This window comes from Gopherus evgoodei, chromosome 4 (genome assembly GCF_007399415.2).
Source record: "Gopherus evgoodei ecotype Sinaloan lineage chromosome 4, rGopEvg1_v1.p, whole genome shotgun sequence".
NCBI classification, from domain to species: Eukaryota; Metazoa; Chordata; order Testudines; family Testudinidae; genus Gopherus; species Gopherus evgoodei.
In genome coordinates, this window is record NC_044325.1 from 79,104,827 (window position 1) to 79,125,233 (window position 20,407).

At 43.3% G+C, this 20,407-nt stretch overlaps 1 protein-coding gene across 2 annotated transcripts in view; it reads right to left on the reverse strand.

Moving 5' to 3' along the window:
* Positions 1 to 20,407, reverse strand: part of EXT2 (exostosin glycosyltransferase 2) — a 103,950-nt gene that overhangs the window by 65,894 nt on the left and 17,649 nt on the right. For both annotated transcript variants that reach the window (XM_030559991.1, XM_030559992.1), the window contains exons 6-7: positions 20,049 to 20,188; positions 19,143 to 19,236 (exon numbers count right to left, since the gene is read on the reverse strand). In XM_030559991.1, coding sequence (XP_030415851.1) covers positions 19,143 to 19,236; positions 20,049 to 20,188 — 234 coding nt within the window. The remainder of the gene's footprint in view (positions 1 to 19,142; positions 19,237 to 20,048; positions 20,189 to 20,407) is intronic.

The window sequence follows — 20,407 nt, forward strand, 5'->3', positions numbered from 1 at the left end:
CAATTAGGGAATCCCATTGCAACAAAGCCATTCACTATGACCTGCACATTTCCCAGAGTCGCTACCCTTGATAGCAGCAGCTCAGTGATTGCATTGGCTACTTGGATCACAGCAGCCTTCACAGTAGATTTGCCCACTCCAAATTGATGCCTGACTGACCAGTAGCTGTCTGGTGTTGCAAGCTTCCACAGGGCTATCGCCACTCACTTGTGAACTGTGAGGGCTGCTCTCATCTTGGTATTCTTGTGCTTCAGGGCAGAAGAAAGCAAGCCACAAAGTTCCATGAAAGTGCAAAAGTTTTGCAGCCCCTGGGAATCGTCCCAGACATGCAACACTATGCGGTCCCACCAGTCTGTGCTTGTTTCCCGGGCCCAGAATCGGCGTTCCATGGCATGAACCTGCCCCATTAACACCATGATGTCCACACTGACAGGGTCTGTACTTTGAGAGACGCCTGTGTCCATTTCCTCATCACTATCGTCACCGCGCTGCCATCACCTCCTTGCCTGGTTTTGCTTTTGCAGGTTCTGGTTCTGCATATACTGCAGGATAATGTGCATGGTGTTTACAGTGCTCATAATTGCGGCGGCGATCTGAGCGGGCTCCAGGCTTGCTGTGCTATGGCGTCTGCACTGAAAAAAGGGGCGAAACAATTGTCTGCTGTTGCTCTGATGGAGGGAGGGGTGACTGACAACATGGCTTACAGGGTTGGCTTACAGGGTTGTCACATGGAATGGCCCCCTCAAGGATTGAACTCACTACCCTGGGTTTAGCAGGCCAATGCTCAAACCACTGACCTATCCCTCCTCACACTATTCACAGAGGGAGGGAGGGAGGGGGGAGCAAAAGAACACAAAACAAATCTGGTCTTTTTATCATTTTGATCCACTCCATCTCTCTTATACATCTTAGGCTGGCAGCAGACGGTGGAGTACGATTACTAGCCATCATCATCTCCTGGCTGCTCACCAGGAGACGGTTCAGTACGACTGCTAGCCGTCACTGTCTCCCATTTATATCCAGGCGCCCCCACAGCTGACCTCACCGAGGTCAGTGAAAAGAGCACCCAGAGGACGACGACGGCAGCTATCAGTCATAATGCACCGTCTGCTTCCAAAAGGCAAGGAGCTGCTGCTGTGTAGCAATGCAGTACCACGTCTGGAAGCACCCAGGAGACATACGGTGACGGTGAGCTGAGCAGGCTCCAGGCTTGCCATGGTATATGGTCTGCATGGGTAACCCAGGAAAAAAGGCGAGAAACAATTTATTGCCGTTGCTTTCACCGGGCGGGAGGAGAACGGGGGGGGCTGACGACATTTACCCAGAACCACTAGCGACAATGTTTTTGCCTCATCAGGCATTGGGAGCTCAACCTAGAATTCCAAGGGGCGGCAGAGACTGCGGGAAGTATGGGATAGCTACCCACAGTGCAATGCTCCAGAAGTCGACGCTAGCCTCGGTACTGTGGACGCACTCCACCGAGTTAATAGTCTTAAGTGGGAGGACACACAATCAACTGTATAAAATCGATTTCTAAAAAACTGACTTCTATAAATTCGACCTAATTTCATAGTGTAGACATACCCTTAGACACTTAGGAATTTACATCCCATTGATTTTCTCAATGGGAGAAATAGAATTTCTATGAAAAAGAAAAGAATGTAGGCTAAATGTTCAAAAGTGATTAGCCAGTTTTGGCTGACTTAGCAGGTAGCTCAACACTGCCTGAAAATCAGGCCCCTTTCAGGTGCCTTAATTTGGTTACCCAAAAACTGAGGTATCCAAAATTAAGTTACTTTTGAAAATTTGGGCTGAAAGCAAAAAGTTAAAGCCTCTGCCCATGCATAGGAGTGTTACTATTAAACCTATTAAATCAATGGAGTATTAATAAACTGATGCTGTAATTCCTGACAAAAAATCTTTTAAAATATTTAAGTTAATCTTCTATAAAATATGAAGAAGTGTCTTTCAAAGTTGAGTAAAGCAGGTTGCAGTGCGGCTAGTTTCCAAGAGGGATCTATTTCTCAAGACTATTATACAGGTACTGTAGAGACAAGATTTCTAAAGTGAATGAGTGTTTAAAAAGGGGGAGTTGTACTTTGATTTAAAAAAAAAATTTTTTTAAATCATTTGTTGCCACATCACCCAAAATAAAGACCAAACTATAACTTAAGCTATTTTGGGTTTTTGATAAACCAGTGAAGAGTGAACGGAGGAGAAGAGTGACTTGTAGAAAAATCACATAAATGTGAGAAAATGTACTAGGTAACTATTGCATTTTATTAAACATATTTTAACATTATTTCTATTCACTCATCTACTTCTCCTCCCATTTCCCAATTGTGCTGAATTTCATAAGTCCCAGGACCTCAAGAAGCCACAAGTAGATTGCATTTATTTAACTTTACCTAACCACATGAGAGGCCTAAGGAGGTAAAAATCCTTTATTTCAAGCAGCTTATATAGGCTGAACAAGACACAAATATACATCAATACTGTCCTACTTCTCAACTGTCCTTCATTAGTCACAAATGTACTTGTTTGGTTTCTTGCCTTAGGCATCAGAAATGCCGGTTATAACAATGCATGTCACAGGGTAAAAGCAGATGTAAAATAATCCATGGCCCCTCTTGTCACCCCCCACAACCTAAATCCATCTGAAATACTGGCTAAGAAACATCACAAGCATTGAGCAGATTTAGGTGAGGACCAAGGACATTCTAACCCAGATATTTTTATAAGATGAATCAATACGGGGGGGAGGGGGGGAGGGTTGGTGCTAATATTAGGCATAGTTTCATTTGAGTTTGACCTGATAAAATTATCTCAATGTATTTAATAATCTAATCCAATATCTGCTTTCATTTTATACTGCAGTCATTTTAATCAGGGATTAAACAAATATATTTGGCCTCTTTAGGAACAGAATGAAGAGAGGAAACCAAATCTTTACAACTGCCACTTTTTTTTTTTTTTGCAGTTGTCAATGCTCAGAGATGGAGAGGTCAAGGTTCAAAATGCTAGTCTGACCCTCCAGATACTAGTCACCTGGGAGTAGACTTCTAGGAGTTCTCAGTTTTATTGCTGTAAACTCCTGACATCACAAATGCTGACTCCTGGAGCTGAGGTTAAAGGGAAACGTTAGTGCTAGCAAGATATTAATTCCCTTCACTTTAAGCTTCTTGCACTATGATTCTTCTTGGGTCCTTGTCTCACATTTTGGCTGTGGTAGTTCACAAGGTATAATTACTGCAATGCAGGCATTTGACACTCAGATACCAAAATGATGCACTACTGCAAGCAGGTCTCTGTTAAAGATTAGCTTTACCAAGTCTTTCCTGTATCACAATTGTTTTGTTCTTAAGTTTTCATCTCACTTTTGCTAGTTCACAATAGCATCACTTTACTCAAAATCCAGCTGTAACTACACTACACACAAAACTACTATTTGACAGGAAGAAGGGTTTCCATGTTGGCCCACGAAACAGCTGCATTTTTGTGGCCTTTAAATCTAAGAGTATCTTGATCACTAATATACTGCCAACATATTAGGATTTAAGGCAGTGCCTCCCATCCTGGGGATCTCAGACTAGTCTTGGGAATGGGGGTACGCAGGACAGAAGAGAAAAACGGAGTGTGGGGGGAATCCTGCACAAGTTGGATCTACTGTGACTCCCCCATTATAAACATTCTGCTGTGAGTAATGCATGGAATAGTATGTTGAAACGCAACTCTCCTTTCTGCTCCTGAGTCTGTGACTGTTGGTAAGGCTAACTGACACAAACTTAGCGTCTCTGTCCCAGATCAGCAGCATAAATGTGTTCCAGTCACAGAGCCAGTAAAGACCCAAAAACATAGAGCCTTCTGGCTTAGGGGAATGGGGGACAAAACATGCAGGAGGGCCCCCTGGGAAGAAGAACAGAACAAAACTAAATGCTGTAAAGGGAAAAAACGGTTAAAGTGCACTTATACTCTGAAGAGTATGTACGCAGAAACAAACTGGTGAAAATTCCTGTTGAGTTTTCACCTTATATATTCCTAATTTACATCAAACAAGTGTTTACTTTCGTAGACACCACAGAGCCAATGCAACTACAGGACAGCAAGCTGGACTCTATTCTGCCTTATGGATAATCATATTTGTCAGATGCATTGGTGAAGGTGTAAGAGGCAGAGGGGAACCCAGCTTGATTTTTTAGATTGCAGATGGAGTTTGCAATGTTGACTGATCCTTTTAGTTGAATAGGCAACCATTCAGAAAGAATAGATATAAACCTATACAATGCCATTTTAAACAGACTCATTTTGACTATAACTACAGAAGATTAGTTTCTGCTTTGAACACTCCCTCTCCATTAATCACACAAACCAAAATTATGACAATCTAGATTTCTGCTACAACTGTTACAAAGGCCAGAACAGCCAAGAGAAGAACAAACATCAGTCACGTGTATACAATTGCAGGAACATTCAAATGTTATATGACTACCCAGTGAAAGGGAAGGGGAGGTTCAGCCACATTTCTTGAAAAGTGATGGACAGCTCCTGAAACACAAAGCAATAGGTTTCAAGTCTCAGGGGTATCGCCTTCAAATATGTCTATGTTATAAGGGTAGATCAGTTTTCTCTGTTGTAGGCATCCAGCTGAGAGGTAAGGTCCCAGGCAAAACACAGGAATCTGACTGCAAGCCTTTGAGGTGGCAGGAGCCAAGAGTGGTTCAAAGGCAAGGCCGGCGGGTGGGCAGCACCTTTGAGTATTGTAAAGGTTAGAGGTTAGTAAAGCAGGAGCCACTGGCCAATAAAACAGTGTTTGCAGAGCCCACTCTGCAGCTAAACTGGGGATCTGTTTACACCTTTCCCAGCTTTCTGAGTTACACACATCGACGCTTCCCACTGTGATCTTGTTCAGTGTCCACTAGCATCTCCCCTGGTCAGCAGCTGCCCAGTTCTCTGCTGGCTAGCTTTATAATATGGCTAAAAGATGCTTGGAAACTTTTAATCAGTATCCAACATCAAAAATAAATAAATAAAAGCACAACTTGTGTCAACTGCAGCAATAAGATCCATCTTGTTTGAGATTTCCCATGACTGCCATACTAATGCCGAGAGAATGGAAGTTTCAGTTCCGTTGATTGAAGAGGTTAAACACAAAACAAGCCCAGTGCCAATCACACATATGAAAGACCAGCATTTTGTAATAATGAAAAAAATTTGTGCCAAGTTACTGCAATGTTCTAACTTGCAAAAACCAGCACACTATTTTGGAGCACAAACCATATTCCACAATTTTTATATATATACACATATTATATATATATATATAAAAAAATCCGTATTTCACAGTTAGAAATCGGGAATAAACATGCCTTGTGGAATATGGCTTGTGCTCCAAAATAGTGTGCTGGTATATATGTATATATATATATTTTATATATATGTATATATATAAAAACACACACTGGAAGGCGTTAAACAGCCATGAGTATTGCTACCAACTCTGCCTACAACATACATTTTTAGTGACATCTGTGTTGGTGAAAGTCACTGAAGTGACAGACAGCCTTGGAGTCTGAAATTCTTTACCCAGCTTCCCCCATACCTTAAGAAAATGAAACCATCTCTCAGGGTGCAAAAGTACTTCATCCTCCATGGCCCAATCAGTCTTTTGCCTCTCTACTGAGGCTGAGAACCAAGGGGTCAATTACTGCCAAATGTAATGGTGCCATGTGATATACAAACTTGTCCAGCAAGAAAGTAGCTGGAGATAAAATTAATTTTATCTAGCCCACAAAACAGCTGTTAGGCAGTTACTGAAAGCATTTCTTTCAGGCTGGACCATATTCAAAACTCCATTCTAAAAGCAAGGTCTCTTATCCCATTATTAGTTCAATGGAACATGTAGCTCTTCTGTTAACTACTATTTCTGAACATCTCTAGAAATGAAAGTGTGACTTAAATAAAACATTTTTAATAACACATCCAAGTTCTGTTCCCATGTCTGAAGGATGTTCAAAATTAGCAGCTAAAAAGGTAGAACAAGAGAAAGAACTTCATGGCTGTTTCAGAATCTAAGGACACCACAATCACAGAAGATTAGGGTTGGAAAGGACCTCAGAAGGTCATCTAGTCCAACCCCCTCCTCAAAGCAGGACCAATCCCCAGACAGATTTTTACCCCAGTTCCCTAAATGGCCCCCTCAAGGATTGAACTCAGAACCCTGGGTTTAGCAGGCCAATGCTCAAACCACTGAGCTATCCCTCCCCCTCTAACATTCCTAGCACTGATTGACAGCTGGGGGGGGCACATGAACTCTTCCAGTTACATCAGGCAGGAGATGGAACAGGTTCCAAAGAGTTGTGTCAACACTAGGAGTTAGTTCACAACAGCTGTACTATTTCCACTTGCTCTGTGATTTATGTTGTGGTAGCTGCTCAACTGCTGGCTATTCTACCCCTGAAAGAGCCATGTGGCATTCAAGAAAATGTATCCAAAAGGCTGATTTGCACAACTGCTATCCAACAAGTCAACAAGGTAACAAACATATGAAAGCTATCCAGCAGCAGAACAAGTGCCACTACAGGGCACCTAAAAACTTTGTAATTTAAAACCAAACATTCTTATTGTATAAGGAAACAAGATGTAGTAGTTAAAGTAGAAACCTCAGAATCAGGACTCCCAGGTTCTATTAGACTACCAGTCTGACCTTCTGTAAGTAAATTATTTGTGTGTGCCTTAAACATTTATACGTTATATAAATGGGTATCATATCTACCTCATAGCAGCTCTGATTTAATTAACTGCCTTTACAATCCTTGAATAGAAAGTGCTATAAAAATGCAACATTTTTATTGTATAGGTAAACACTAATTTTACAATGGTATCAATTAGTAGGCAGGCTGTGGATTTGGGCAAGAGAACTGTGGTACAGGCCAAACAACAGAAATGGGGAAGCAGAGTGGAAACTGGGCTGAGCACCAGGACCAGGTGATCACAAATACTGTTAGTTTGCAACTAGCTGTTTCAGTCAAACAGTGCAAAATATTCTCAGAAGAAATCCTGAGCTTTCAGGTTTGGATAATCTGCATTTAACTGTTGTATATCCCTTGACTAGGAATTGGCATACAGCAACCTTCCAAGGTTTGACAGTAAGATATCCAAATTCACAGCAGCATTTCACTAGTTTCAAGTGGAACGGTTGACTTAACTTAGCTTAATTACTCTCTGAAAGCTCATGTCTAACCCTGTCATTTAGAGGCCGAAAATACAGATTCTAATTAGAGCTGGGCAAACAACTGTTTTTTTATTCACAAAACATTCTGTTCTACCAGAAACATTTTGTTTCCAGGCATATTTAAAGGACCAGATTTGCCAAACAGTTCTTATAATCTTTAGTCCCACCTAGCGATGATTCAAGTACTTCATACAAAGTGGAACATCTTCAAGAGGAGAGACTGAGATCGAGAGCTGGCCTAGAGTACCCCATAGCCCAGTGGTTAGGGCAGTCTTTTGGCAGGTGGGAAACCCAAATTGAAATCCCGGCTTAACAGGAAACAGAGAGGAGAGCTGAATCTTGGTCTTTCACATCCTAGATGAGTGCCCTGACCACTGAACTAGGAGTTATAAGATGGCACCACACTCTCTTTATGAATCTACCTCCTCCCCTGCACGCAAAAACATGTTTGGCCCACACTATTTATTTAATTAATGTCAAGTTCACAAATAGTTCCGAGTTGACCAAAATTGCCTTTTTCAACTAAACCTGTTCATCAAAAAAAATTTGCCTGGCTCCAATTCTAATAATACATAGCTCTGATCCATAAAATCATTGAATGGTGTGCTTACTGCTCTCAGGGACTTCTCAACTATCCCATAGCATAGAGATCGTTGTGCGCCATAGGTATTATGCAGACAATTTGCTCCTTTCTGGAAAGCAAAGATGGGGGTAGGAATGGGAAGAATTTAGGTTAAGGGTGCTCTTTTCAAGTGACTCAAAAAATTCTGATCAGTGAATGTCAAGGATTCTGCAACTCCCCTAGTGCTCCTGGCAGTAAGCCAGGTAATCGTTTTTCCTTTCCCTTGCTGTCTGCTGCAACAGACCTTTCCCAAGAGGGAGAGGGGGGCTGGAGCTAACTCCAGTGCATCTGATAAGATGGCAAACTGTCCATGCCTGACATTTATGGAGGACCCAGGGTTCCATGGAAGCACTCTGGGAGGATTAAAACAGGGTTAGCCTCTCTAATCACACTCCCTAAAATTCTACAAATGTCAGATGAATGAAAGTTTTTATATTCAATAACAATGATTCTAAAGAGCCCTGAGACAAAAGTTGCTCTCCATCAAGGCAAGATATACAGCTGGAAATCAATTTTTTTTAAAAAAGCTTCTAAGACCAAACCAATCACCCTTAAGAGCTGCCCTGCTGCTCTCTACGAATGGCAGAGCCAGTATATCCTGGAACTACTTTTCAAATGACAAGATAAAAGGAACAGCCCTATGGAAGCTCACTCTTCCTCATTCCTCCCTCTATGAGTGTCCAAATATTGAAATTAAGTTTGGCTGGAAATAGATACTTTTCTCAGTATCCACCAATTACAGCTAACAATCCTACTTCCTATATGTGCCTCACCCTGCAAAAAAATCCATACAATCAATTTGGTTAAATTTTGTCCAGGACCATTTCAGTGCAAAAATGAGAAGTTTCACACGCCTGCACTCACTGCCTGGAGCCAGAAGAAAGGCTCATATAGCTGTCAACAAACTGATAAGAGCTGAAATTACTCCACAAAGTCCTCTTTAAAGAGAAGAGTCAAAGAAGCTCATTAAATAGGAGGGGGAAGGGGTCAGAGACACTAGCCACTCATGTTTTAACATGACACTAAAATAAGTCACTGATTTATGCATACGTTAGTGTCTTCAGCTCCATGTGACCTGGAGAGCTTGAGGCATGGGGAATATGAGCTAGAAAAACTACAGTGGTATTGCTCAGACATTATTTGTTCTGGGAATCTCACCTCCTAATCCAACACTGAAGATTCACTCTAAAATGACTTGCAATGTCTTTTAAAAATTGGGCTTGTGTCTTTGTTTAAAAAAAAAAAAAAAAAAAGGGCATAAAGAAAGCCTGAAAAGTTGTGGGGTTATGATTGAGTTTTTTTGACTGTTTTTGCCTCAGGGCAAAAACACAATTCTCAAGTCTGGTCTTCTTTAGCTCTCCAAGTGGATCTCTTACAGAGTTTTGAATGGGGTGTAGCATGTGTTCCTACATTAGCTGAAGGGGTAAGGGTGTTCTACCTTTAACAAAGACATTCTCTTTCTAGTGTGCTCATTAGTCACTGAATTTAAGTGTTAAAACACATTTAAAAAGTGTGACTTAAAAAAAATCCCTTTCCTCAGTTGCATCAGCTTTTAGCTTCTTCACTCTTGTCATCACAAGATCATCATCATTAGAGTAGACAATGCCTTAATTTCTAATGTAAAAAAACAAAGCGGGGGGGAACCAAACGTCCCCATCTCTCCAGCACTCCCCTCTCCTCTACCTTGAAGGTTATCCTTAAATTCCAGTCCTAGATAGTAATGAATTTATCTGTGTTTGCTGAATTGGCAACATGTTGGGATTTATGATATCAGTAGAACATAAATTTTCAAGACATACAATACTCTGCTAAACGAATATGCAGACCAAAAATCAGAAACACTCTGGAAGTCTGTTTACCTTACAAATTACGAAGTGAAAAACAGATTTGCCCTGGGGGAGGACGTTTCATAAGGGATAGTTTTAGCAGTAGCCATGGAGGTGTTGTGTTTTCCTTTCCTTTTTCTTCACTCTGCTCCTCTCCATCCCCCCACTTCAATCTTTCTCCCCCACCTTCGTCTCTCACCCTCCACTCCTCCTCTCTGCCATAGTCCTACCACATCCACTCTTTGTCCTTCTCTCCTTTCCTTTCTCAATATTCTGCCACAATATTATCGTTGACCTGTGGCGCAGGGGAAGTGAAAGTAGAACAATGGATGCTGTCCACAGTACAGTTCAGCAACTGCCTGTAGGCATTACCACCAATGTTACAGACTCCATATAGATCTCCAGGTGAGGGAAGGATGGCTCAAGGACGATGCTCACTAGGAAGCTTCACAGATAGCAGGATGATAACAACACAGAACAACAGACATGAAGACAGTCCCAGAAGTGCATGTGTTTCACACCCACTTTGTCTCAATCTCACCAGCTCAGCAGGCTGGTGGCTTTTTTAGGTGGTCAGTCTGTTAGATTGGATAATCGGTGTTCCACTCTAATTGGGACTGGGGTCAGATCAGGTGACCAAAAAACTGGATAAATCAGAGAATGGGATGCCGAGCTTAGGCTAGCAGGCCTAGCCGCCCTGGCTCGGACTGACAGCAAGAGCTCCAGCCACGGCTGAGGCTTGGACTGACAGTGGGACCACTGACAGCCCCAGCCGCTCTCAATCCCGGGCAGCTGGTGATTCAGTAAATATGGAGAGCTGGATAATGGAGGCTTAGATAAAAGTGTCCTACTGTACTGATTTCTTTAAAAATAAGAAAGCTAAGCGTAGAAAACAGGGATGTTCCCCTCTGTTCAGGGACACAGTACTACTTACACACACACACACACACACACACCCTGAACAGAGGTGAGAGTTCCTGTTTTCTGAGCTTACCCATCAGTTATATGCAGTGACAAGCTGCCAAAATCTTAACAACCGGTTCCCTCCTCACCCCACAAGGGGGTCGTGGCCTGCCCATGCCCCCCAGGACTCCTGCCCCATTCAACCCCCTGCATTCCTTGATGCCCCCTTCCCCCGAGACCCCTGCCCCATCCAACCACCCCTTCTCCCTGTCCCCTGACCGCCCCTGGAACTCCTGCCCCTGACTGCCTCCCACCACCCCATCCAACCCCCCCTCCTTCCTGACTGCTCTCCCGGGACCCTTCTCCCATTCAACCCCCCTGTTCCCTGCCCTCTGACTGCCCCAACCTCTATCCAACACCCAATCCCCCCGAACTCCCCTGCCTTCTATGCAACCCTCACCCCCCACACACACACTCCCTGCCCCCTTACCGCACTGCCTGGAGGTGGTTGGTGGCGCTATAGCAGCACCGCTTGGCTGGAGCCAAGCCACGCCACCGCTGCACAGCGCCTGGAGCACCGGGTCAGGCTGAGCTCGCAGTCCCCCTGCTTCCCGCGAATCAGCTGTTTGCGCAGTAAGCCTGGGAGGGCTGAGAAGCAAGCGGTGTCTTCGTGCTCAGGCCCAGGGAGGCGGAGCGGAGGTGAGCTGCGGCCGGGGGGCAAGACAGGGAGCTAGAGCACCCGTGGGCTTGGCGTCTAAGGCACCACTTTTGGATAATGTGCTCAGGGGGAGCAGCTGCTCCCCCCCAGCTATGCTCCTGGGTCACTTCAACTTATCACTTGTTAAATTTAGAAGCCCGAGCAGAACAACCGGTTCTAAACTGGTTTCTAAATTTAATAACCGGTTCCCGCGAACTGGTGCAAACAGGCTCCAGCTCACCATTGGTTATATGGCTGTAAATGTTTTCACAACAATGCAGAGTGGGGTGTGAACATGAAGATTCAATTTTGGGGAGGGGAACAGGATGCAGAGTTTGGGTGGGCTCGGGGTTCTGATGGCAAAACATTTTGCTGACCAGAACAAAAAAAGCAAAGGCTTGCAAGGCACGGTTTCATAGCAAATCAGTGGCAATGCAGGGAGATTGAATATAACTCAGGTTTCCTGATTTTTAGTCCTGCTCAAACCACTAAATACTGCTGCCTCTTTTCCCTGATTTATACCATATACTGTCCTGGTAAAGCAGCTATGCAAAATGAAGTTGTATTGAAATCACAAAAGCCAAGTCACGTCAGCCCTGGAAAAACAATACAAGGGCAAATGTGTCCATATGTTATCCTCCTCTTGATAGCAATGATTTAATCCTCATAGCGACCAAACTATTTCTCCCAGCCCAAACCTAAAAAAGAGTTTATTTACAAGCTCTTGTGTGCTGTAAATTTAAGACATTTCCATTTAATGGCTTTCTTGATTTCCCATCAGATGCTTGGCAAAGTAATTTGAGCAAGAAAATTTGAAAAATTAAACTCAAACAAACAACTTCCTTCAACAGTCTTATTGTCAAAGAGATTTTTAATCTATATCAAATTGATGAAAAAAATGTAATCTTGATATATGAACTCCACTGAGTTAATCACAGAAAGATGCTGTACAGAGAGCTGCTAACAAATGGAGAAGACAGGCAAATAAAATTTTAAATATTACGACTCAGTTCCAATGTTTTCCCATTAAGGGCAAAGATTTCTGCATTTGAGGAGCAACTGCTTTATACTGGCACAGTACATACAGATAGTTTAGAATTTAGCACAACTGGGGTGGCTCCTTCATCATGTGTGCGTGCATCTAATAGTGTATGTTTTACATGATGGTGTGGTTTTTATCAGCATGAGATTATGATAGCTGTATTATTTATAAAAATAAGCCAATGTGTGTTATTCAGGTCACCCCCAGAGAGAACACTATTCTCTATGAGCCAGATATTTCACAGGAATATTTTAGAAATATGTTAGTTTCTAAATGTTTTATGAAGTTGTTTTCTTTGTAGTTCTCTACCTGTAATGTCTGGCACCTAAGTTACCAACAGTACAAAGCTCAGGAATACTATTAAAATATCCAAAAATTTTTGTTGAAAAAACCACAAAATGGAACATATAGTGGTGTGCCTATCCCACTTCTGCCCTGAAGGGCTTAAAACAGCCCTGGGAGAGGGCTGTGGCAGGGAAAGCAGCTACTAGGCTGACTGAGGAAGCAGCCGCAGCTGGGCCATGTCCCAATCAGGCCTCAACTGGCCCTATATAAGAGGCTGGGAGCCAGGAGCTCAACAGTCTCTCTCTGCATTCAGAAAGGGAAGGACCTGGCTGCAGGAAGGTTAACCAGGTATTTGGAGTGGTGCAGGGCCAGGGAGAAGGCCAAGGAAGCTGGGGAGCTCCAGCAAGGAAAGCCCCAGGCTGCAGGCCTGGTAAGACCTATTAGGTACTGGGTTGCAGGGGCAGCCCACGGGTAGCTAGAGGCAGCAGGTCCAAACCTCTTTGCCTGTGATGAGTGGCTTATACTGCAGTCTGCCCTAGTGAACAGGAGCTAGATGGAGACTGGGCAGTAGCTAAGACTGATGCAAAGTGGAGATGGGGGGGGGGGGTTCCCCAGGGAGCAGGAGACCCAGAACTGTGGGGGTATTGCCAGGGGACAGCACCCAGTTAGCGGGGCACTAGGGTCCTGGAAGGGACACGGGAGCCAGCAGTAGTAGTGGATCACCAACCAACAGAGGGCACTCCAGAGGGCTGGTGAGCTAATTCCCAGAGACAACCAGCAGGAGGCGCCACCAGGTGAGTCCCGCATCTTTACAGCACACTTCTAAGGTCCAATATCTCAGGCCCTTCCAAGCCTAGAAGCAAATGTGGTCGGAATGCATTGGGAAGCTAGTAGATGTGTGTGTGTGTGTATACATAAAAATATGACATTACTGTCAGAACTGTGTTTTGCTCATTCTGAGCCTGAGGTAGGTATAATTTTTTTTTTTTAAGTCAACACAAGGGGTGAAGGAGGACATTTTGTGGGATTGCCTTCACTTTAAAACAATTAACCTATTTGAAATGTTAAAATTAGCTATGGAGAAAAGAGATTAGTGGACAGAGCAGAGGAGCCATTCAAAGGTGAATGATAAATTCATTTTATCACATGATATCACCTCCTCATGTGGAATTTTATGAAAGTTGTGGGTGGAGGAAAGAAGTTAAAAAGAACTCTAGCTCTTATCTGCTGGTATGAAAATATGTAGATTCAAGAGCACAATATTCAATCATTTCCATAGCAACTTTAATCCAATGATTTCAAACTACTTTATAAGCATTAATAAGCCTCAACACATTGTTATACTCATTTTACTACTGGACAAGCTCCATTCTTTGTGCCTCAGTTTAAACACAGTCAAAGTGCTTTAAGGTGTAAGAGGCAGCATTGGACTTAAGGCTAGCTACAGTCAGTCTCTTTCAAGTCAGAGCCACATCCTCACAGAGACGAGCATCACAAGATAGTGAAGAAAGTACGGTTATTCTTCAGAAGTAGGGTGATCAGACAGCAAATGTGAGAAGTCGGGACAGGGGTGGGGGGTAATAGGAGCCTATATAAGAGACTCAAAATTCGGGACTGTCCGTAGAAAATCAAGACATCTGGTCACCCTATTCAGAAGTGAAGCAATGAATAGTAGAAGAAAACAGGGCATACATTGCTAAATACTGTTGAGCAAAGTAACTTACCTAAAACAATGACAAATAATCCTCTGAAACAGTGCAAAGACAGAATGTAGGGAAATAATGCCTCCGAACAAGCAGAGTACAGATTAGAAAAGCATTCTGTAACCATTATATAAAAGAGACAGCAGCTAAGCAGATAGACACTAGCAAACACTGCCACACATCATAGTGGAAAGCAATGGAGAAAGAGGTGTAATTCACAGCTGGAAAAAGGATAAACAAGCTCCACAATTTATCTACGGAGGGGCATCTAGAAATACTTATTAGTCACGGTCCAGATCAGGCAAGGTGCTTGTAGACGGGCCGACTCACCCCCGCGGCGACTCCTGCTGGTGTCTTCTGGGAATTAGCTCGATTCAGCTCTGGAGTGCCCTCTGCAGGCTGGTGATCCACGTGTCCTCTGGCCCTCGTGCCCCTCCCTGGATCCGGTTCCCTTTTACACGGGGTGCTGCCCCCTGGCTGTATCCCCTTTCTCTCAGGGTCTCCCCTCCCTGGGGAATCCCCATCCTCTATCCCCATCTTGCCTCAGTATATGGCTACTGCCAATCTTTGTCTAGCCCCGCACCCTGGGGCAGACTGCAGTATCAGCCTACTCATCACTGGCAAGGAGGGTTTGGACCTGCTGCCTTGGCCTATCCCTGGGCTGCCTTCTGCAACCCCCAGTACCTATTAGCCCAATGCTAGGCTGTAGTCTGGGGTTTTCAAGGCTAGAGCTCCCCAGCTCCTCTGCCTTTCCACAGCCCTGCTTCACTCAGGTACCTTATGTCCAGCTCCCTGCAGCCAAGCTCATCTCCTTTATAGCTAGAGGGAGAGATTGTCTTGGCTTCTGGCTCACAGCCTCTTATAAGGGCTAGCTGGGCCCGATTGGAGCATGGCCAGAGCTGAGCCTGCTATCCCCAATCAGTCCAGGCTTCTTGCCCCAGCCTAAAGGCTGCTTTCTCCAGCCACAGCCTGTTCCCAGGGCTGTTTTTAACCCCTTCAGGGCAGGAGCACGGGTCCACTCTGCTACACTACTACTAAAGCAGCAGGGCTGAGATGTTACCCACAAGCTGACTGTGCCTTTGAATCTCTTAGCACCTGACACTTCAAAGACTCAATCACAGTCAAACTCTCCTTTCCCTCACCAGCCCCTGAAGTCTTGAATTGTGATTAATCTTCATTTATTAATTAATGCATGCACAGTGCCATACAAGTGCTAAATATAATTTAAGGAGTCAAACAGGAAAAAGAGTAGAAGATGAGAGTTTGAAGGTGTTGACACTTGGATGTCGCAGGACCACCTTCCAACTAGACAAGAAGTTCCAGGATTTTTTTTTCCAGAATAATTCCCATCAGAAGAAGGTAAGTATATTTTTAACCTCTATGTCAAGGGCCAACTAAATATATTGCCCCATTGTGAAACAGAGAACAGCAGAATGCAGACAGCTGTGAGACATGTGATGATTTACTTTGTGAATCAATCCTTTATTTTGCTATTCAGTGTCATATCAGATGTTAGATATTATTTTCTGAATATCTGTCTTGGAAATATCACAAGACCAGGTATCACAGAGAGGACTTCACAGATGCTTAGCACTGGGAAACCAGCAATAAATAAGGCTGATAAATGAATGGATAATCTGCATGTTTCCTCTGCCTGCAGCAGACAGAGCCAGCCTCAGAAGACAAGAGGAAGGTGGGCAGAGAGCCTTTTGACAGACCTTGCTGCAGTTTTATTCCAGAATTTTCACCAGCTAATATGCACAAGAATATTCATCACATGTGAAAAAGAATCCAAGTGTATGAGTAATTTGGTGTGAATGAGGAATACGAGAAGCTCTAAAATGGTCAGTGATACTCTGGAATTTACAAGAATGCCTAGTGCAGACCATTTATATGCCAGAAAACTCCACATCAAACACCACTGATCCTCTTCAGCTAAACACTAACTTGACTGGGTAAGGAAGGAGAAAATTGCTCCGGGCCAATGGGAACTGCTGGAAGCGGCGTCCAGTAAGTCCCTTGCCCCGTGCTGCTTCCAGCAGCTCCCATTGGCCCGGAGCAGCAAGCTGCAGCCAAAGGGAGCTGTGATTGGCTGGACCTGCGGACACGGCAGGTAAACAAACCAGCCCAGCCCGCCAGGGTTTTCCCTACACAAGCAGCGACCCCAGTTTGAGAAACTGCCTTAGAATGTCTGAGCTGCCAATGTAAAATACTGCATATTCACCACAACCCTTATGCATTTTAGTACCCAGAACTTGTATGCTATCTCCAATTTTCTCCTTTCCCTACACAAGTGGCGACCCCAGTTTGACACACACTGTTCTTAGGAGGTTTTTTAAAAATATATTTTAATTCAAAGCACCTGGCAAAGACTTCATACATATATAGGGGCATGTGTATATATTCGCAACTCTAATAGGTGCTGTTTTTAGCACCTATTAGAGTTGTGAATGTGCGCACATCTCTGGCAGTTGACCTAAAGATAACACAGCCATAGTAGTTAATTGGAGTGGGGTGAATACAGGGAATGGAAACCTCTGCTGGCTGCTGTGATACTTGCAAAGGCTTCTGTTCCACATACAAGGAAAGTTAAACTAGTTATAGAAATTAGACATGAAGGAAATGGAAGATTAAATTATCTAGTCTATTCCTTGCATCAGCACAAGCAGAATGGATCCATATAGTTAGGGCCCTATCAAATTCACGTCCATTCTGGTCAATTTCATGGCTATAGGATTTGAAAATGAGTCAATTTCACATTTTCAGATGTTCATATCTGAAATTTCAGTGTTGTAATCGCAGGTGTCCTGACCCAAAAGAGGGTTGGGGGGGGGTATCACAAAGCTGTTGTAGAGGGGGTCACAGGATTGTCACCCTCACTTCTGTGTGCTAAGCTGTAGAGCTTCCTGCAGCATACGGAGGTACCAGGAGATGGGTCTCATCTCCCCCTGAGAGCAATTGTGTAGAGGAAGAGGAAGTCCTGTGCCTCCCCACCCCGGGGACTAGCAGCTGGAGCCTGGGGAACAGTAGGGGCCCCCCAGCTCGAGTGCCCCAGCCCTGCCCCTCCCTCTCCCTCTCCCCTCCAATAGCTAGATTTCACGGGGCAGGGCTTATTTCATGGTCCATGACACATTTTTCATGGCCGTGAATTTAGTAAGGTCCTACATATAGTATAGCTTCCAGCACTGTGTAATTACGAGTGAGTTGAACAATGGGACTTATTACTTGGAAAGACTATTCCACATATTCTTTATGGTTAGATTTGTAATATTTTCTGATATTTATCTTAAATTTCCTATTTCTGAATTTCATCTCCGTACTCCTACTTATACATCTTGGACCACTTAAACTTTTTCTCCCTCTCCTTGATATTTACAAGTATCATCAGGGAGGAAGGATGGCCTCATGGCTAAGGTTATAACTTGGGACTCCAGAGGCCTGGGTTTAATTCTTCTCTGCCACAGAAATCATATATGACTTTAAACAAGTCCCTTAGTTCTCCATCTGTAAAAGAGGGATAACAGTACTTCTCTATCCACAGTGGTGGTGTAAGACTACATCAGTAACTGTGAGGCACTCAATGATAAGAGTGACAGAAATACCTTAAATAAAAGTATCTGTGAAACACAAATATCCTTTTTTCCCTATACCTCCAAGATGCTCAGCCACTTTACCACAATCTGCCTACAGCCAATAATTGTACCGATCTGCTCAGCTGAGCCACTGACACACACATCTGCATGAGAACACTCAGGTCAGAGCAAGTATCTGGTATTATGGACACTAACAATCTGTAGCAAACAGGCAGTATTATCTATCAGACCAAACTGGGAACTGAATCAATACTCCTCAATTATATTCCTGGCTCCACTCAACTCATTCCATGACCTTATATAAGTCACAACCTCTCTATGACTGTTTTCCCCTTGTAAAACAGGTATAACATCTATCTTACAGGGATGAGTTTGTGTAATTAAATGTACATAAAGCATTTTGTATTTAACTACCACCTTTCAGCCAAAGATTTCAAAGTATATTTATAGATCTGGACATACGTAGGGTCAGCAGAATTCATTAATCTCTCACTTCAAGGAATTTAGCTATGGCTGAGCAAGAAGCTACAAATTTGCACTGTGGTTTTATCAGAAATTTGTCTTAACTTGCAAGAGCTGGGAAATAAAACTGAACTCTGCAGGAATTTGATCATCATTGTGCGTTGAGAAAACAGGGAGAAGAGAGTAAAATGAAATTACTTACAGTGGAATTTGGCCATCAGTGGGGTAAGCACCCCTGCTCTTGTGGAAAGTACCATGGGATCTTTAATGAACAGGTGGTCTGGACCTCAGTTTTACTTTTCACAGTATTTACGCAGTCCATGCTCGAGAGACCCTGACCATTGTGGGCACTGAAGATCCCATAACATCTTTCACAAGAGCATGGATGTTAACATAACATGCCAGAGAAATTCCAGTGTGGATAACTGAACTCTGCGTACTCAAGCGTTCTTCTACAATTGCAATCATATGCAGTGTTCTTAAATTCCTGACCTAAACTACATTGTAGTACTGTTAAACAGCTGCTTTTCAGCAGATTTTAGTTATGCCAGAAATAATTATCTTTGCATATTCAGTATTTAAGTATTCTGAGCATTATATAAATGTCAGTTATTATATTTTTAGTGCAAAATATCAGCGAGCTGAATGAACTGAACTTTTAACAAAATGAGAAAATGCAGAATGCTTCTACTCCCAACCACACTTCACACACATACACAGACAGTGGATACACATGAACTCATGTATAGACTTAAACACTATATTCAGGCTACTTTACCTGTCTCTGCATCTCCTCAATCTGCCGCTGAGGAATGCTTTGCAGAATGCTGTACATTTCAGGCATCTTTTCTTCAGGTATCACAACAGAGGCTCTAAATGCAAAACAAAGAGGGGAAAAAAGTATAAAAATGCCACATGAGAACATACCAATAGTCCATCTAAACTGGTATCATAACGTGCTACACTCTAGAGGTTTCAGAGGAATGCATAAGCCTCTGTAATGCAATTAATTATTCAATACTAGACCATTGGGGAATTTCTTCATGACCCCAGCTGTTCAACCTAAGGGAAATGCCCAAAAACTCTGTGGGGTGCATTTGCAGAAAAGCAGCTGCAAGTGGCTACTTAGAGGAGTGTGGTCTAATGAATTAAGTATGGACTGGGAGCCAGGAATTCCTGTGTTCTAATTCCAACTCAGTCAGTGACTTGGTGTAATTCTGAATAAATCTTTAAGGAAAAAGAGTGTTAAGTGCGTGCATACAAAATCTCTGCCATGACTCAGTCACTCACACCTATATAATGGGGATACTTCTTTCCTTCACAAGGGTTTGGGAGGTATAAACTGCTGGAAGTAAATTTAACAGCTTGAGTGCAAATACAAGTGTGAAAAGGCCAATAATTTTTGTTCTATAGATGAATATCCTGAGCTGCAAGAGACAGGAAATCCAACACCAAGAATTGGACAGTCTGTGCTGCTCACTGCCCTCCTTTGTCCCCTCTCATTTTCCTGCTCCATTACTTCCTGTGCTTGGATGCATCCATAGTGTGGACTTCGACTGCCCTGTTGTCAGCATTCTCAATGCAGTCCCCTGCATATTCTGTTTCTTCACTTCTAGGTTGTGAGGTTTTAAGTGGCATGCATAACTTACACAGGTTTGGAGAGTGAAAACCAGTAAGTACGAACCTCTTCCAGTCCAGAACTTCAGAGAAAGGCAAAACATAGGAGTCAGCAACAACAATAGGGACACAGCCAGCCTGAAGTACATCACTTAGCACAGCTTGTCCCAGGCGAGCACCACGCAGAACGATGCAGAATGTGGCTTCCTGTCAGTGAATAGCAACCACAAACAAAGATGAAAAAAGGAACAAACATTACATCCCTATAATTTATATATTAATTCCCCTCTGAACACAGACATTCAAGGAAAACATCACTCAAGTTTGCTCTCTGCCATCATCATGTTCTGAGTTATCATCAGACCCAAAATAATGTACAACTTTATTCTGCACTGGCCACTGGGTGTAAAGCAAAAAATGAGGACA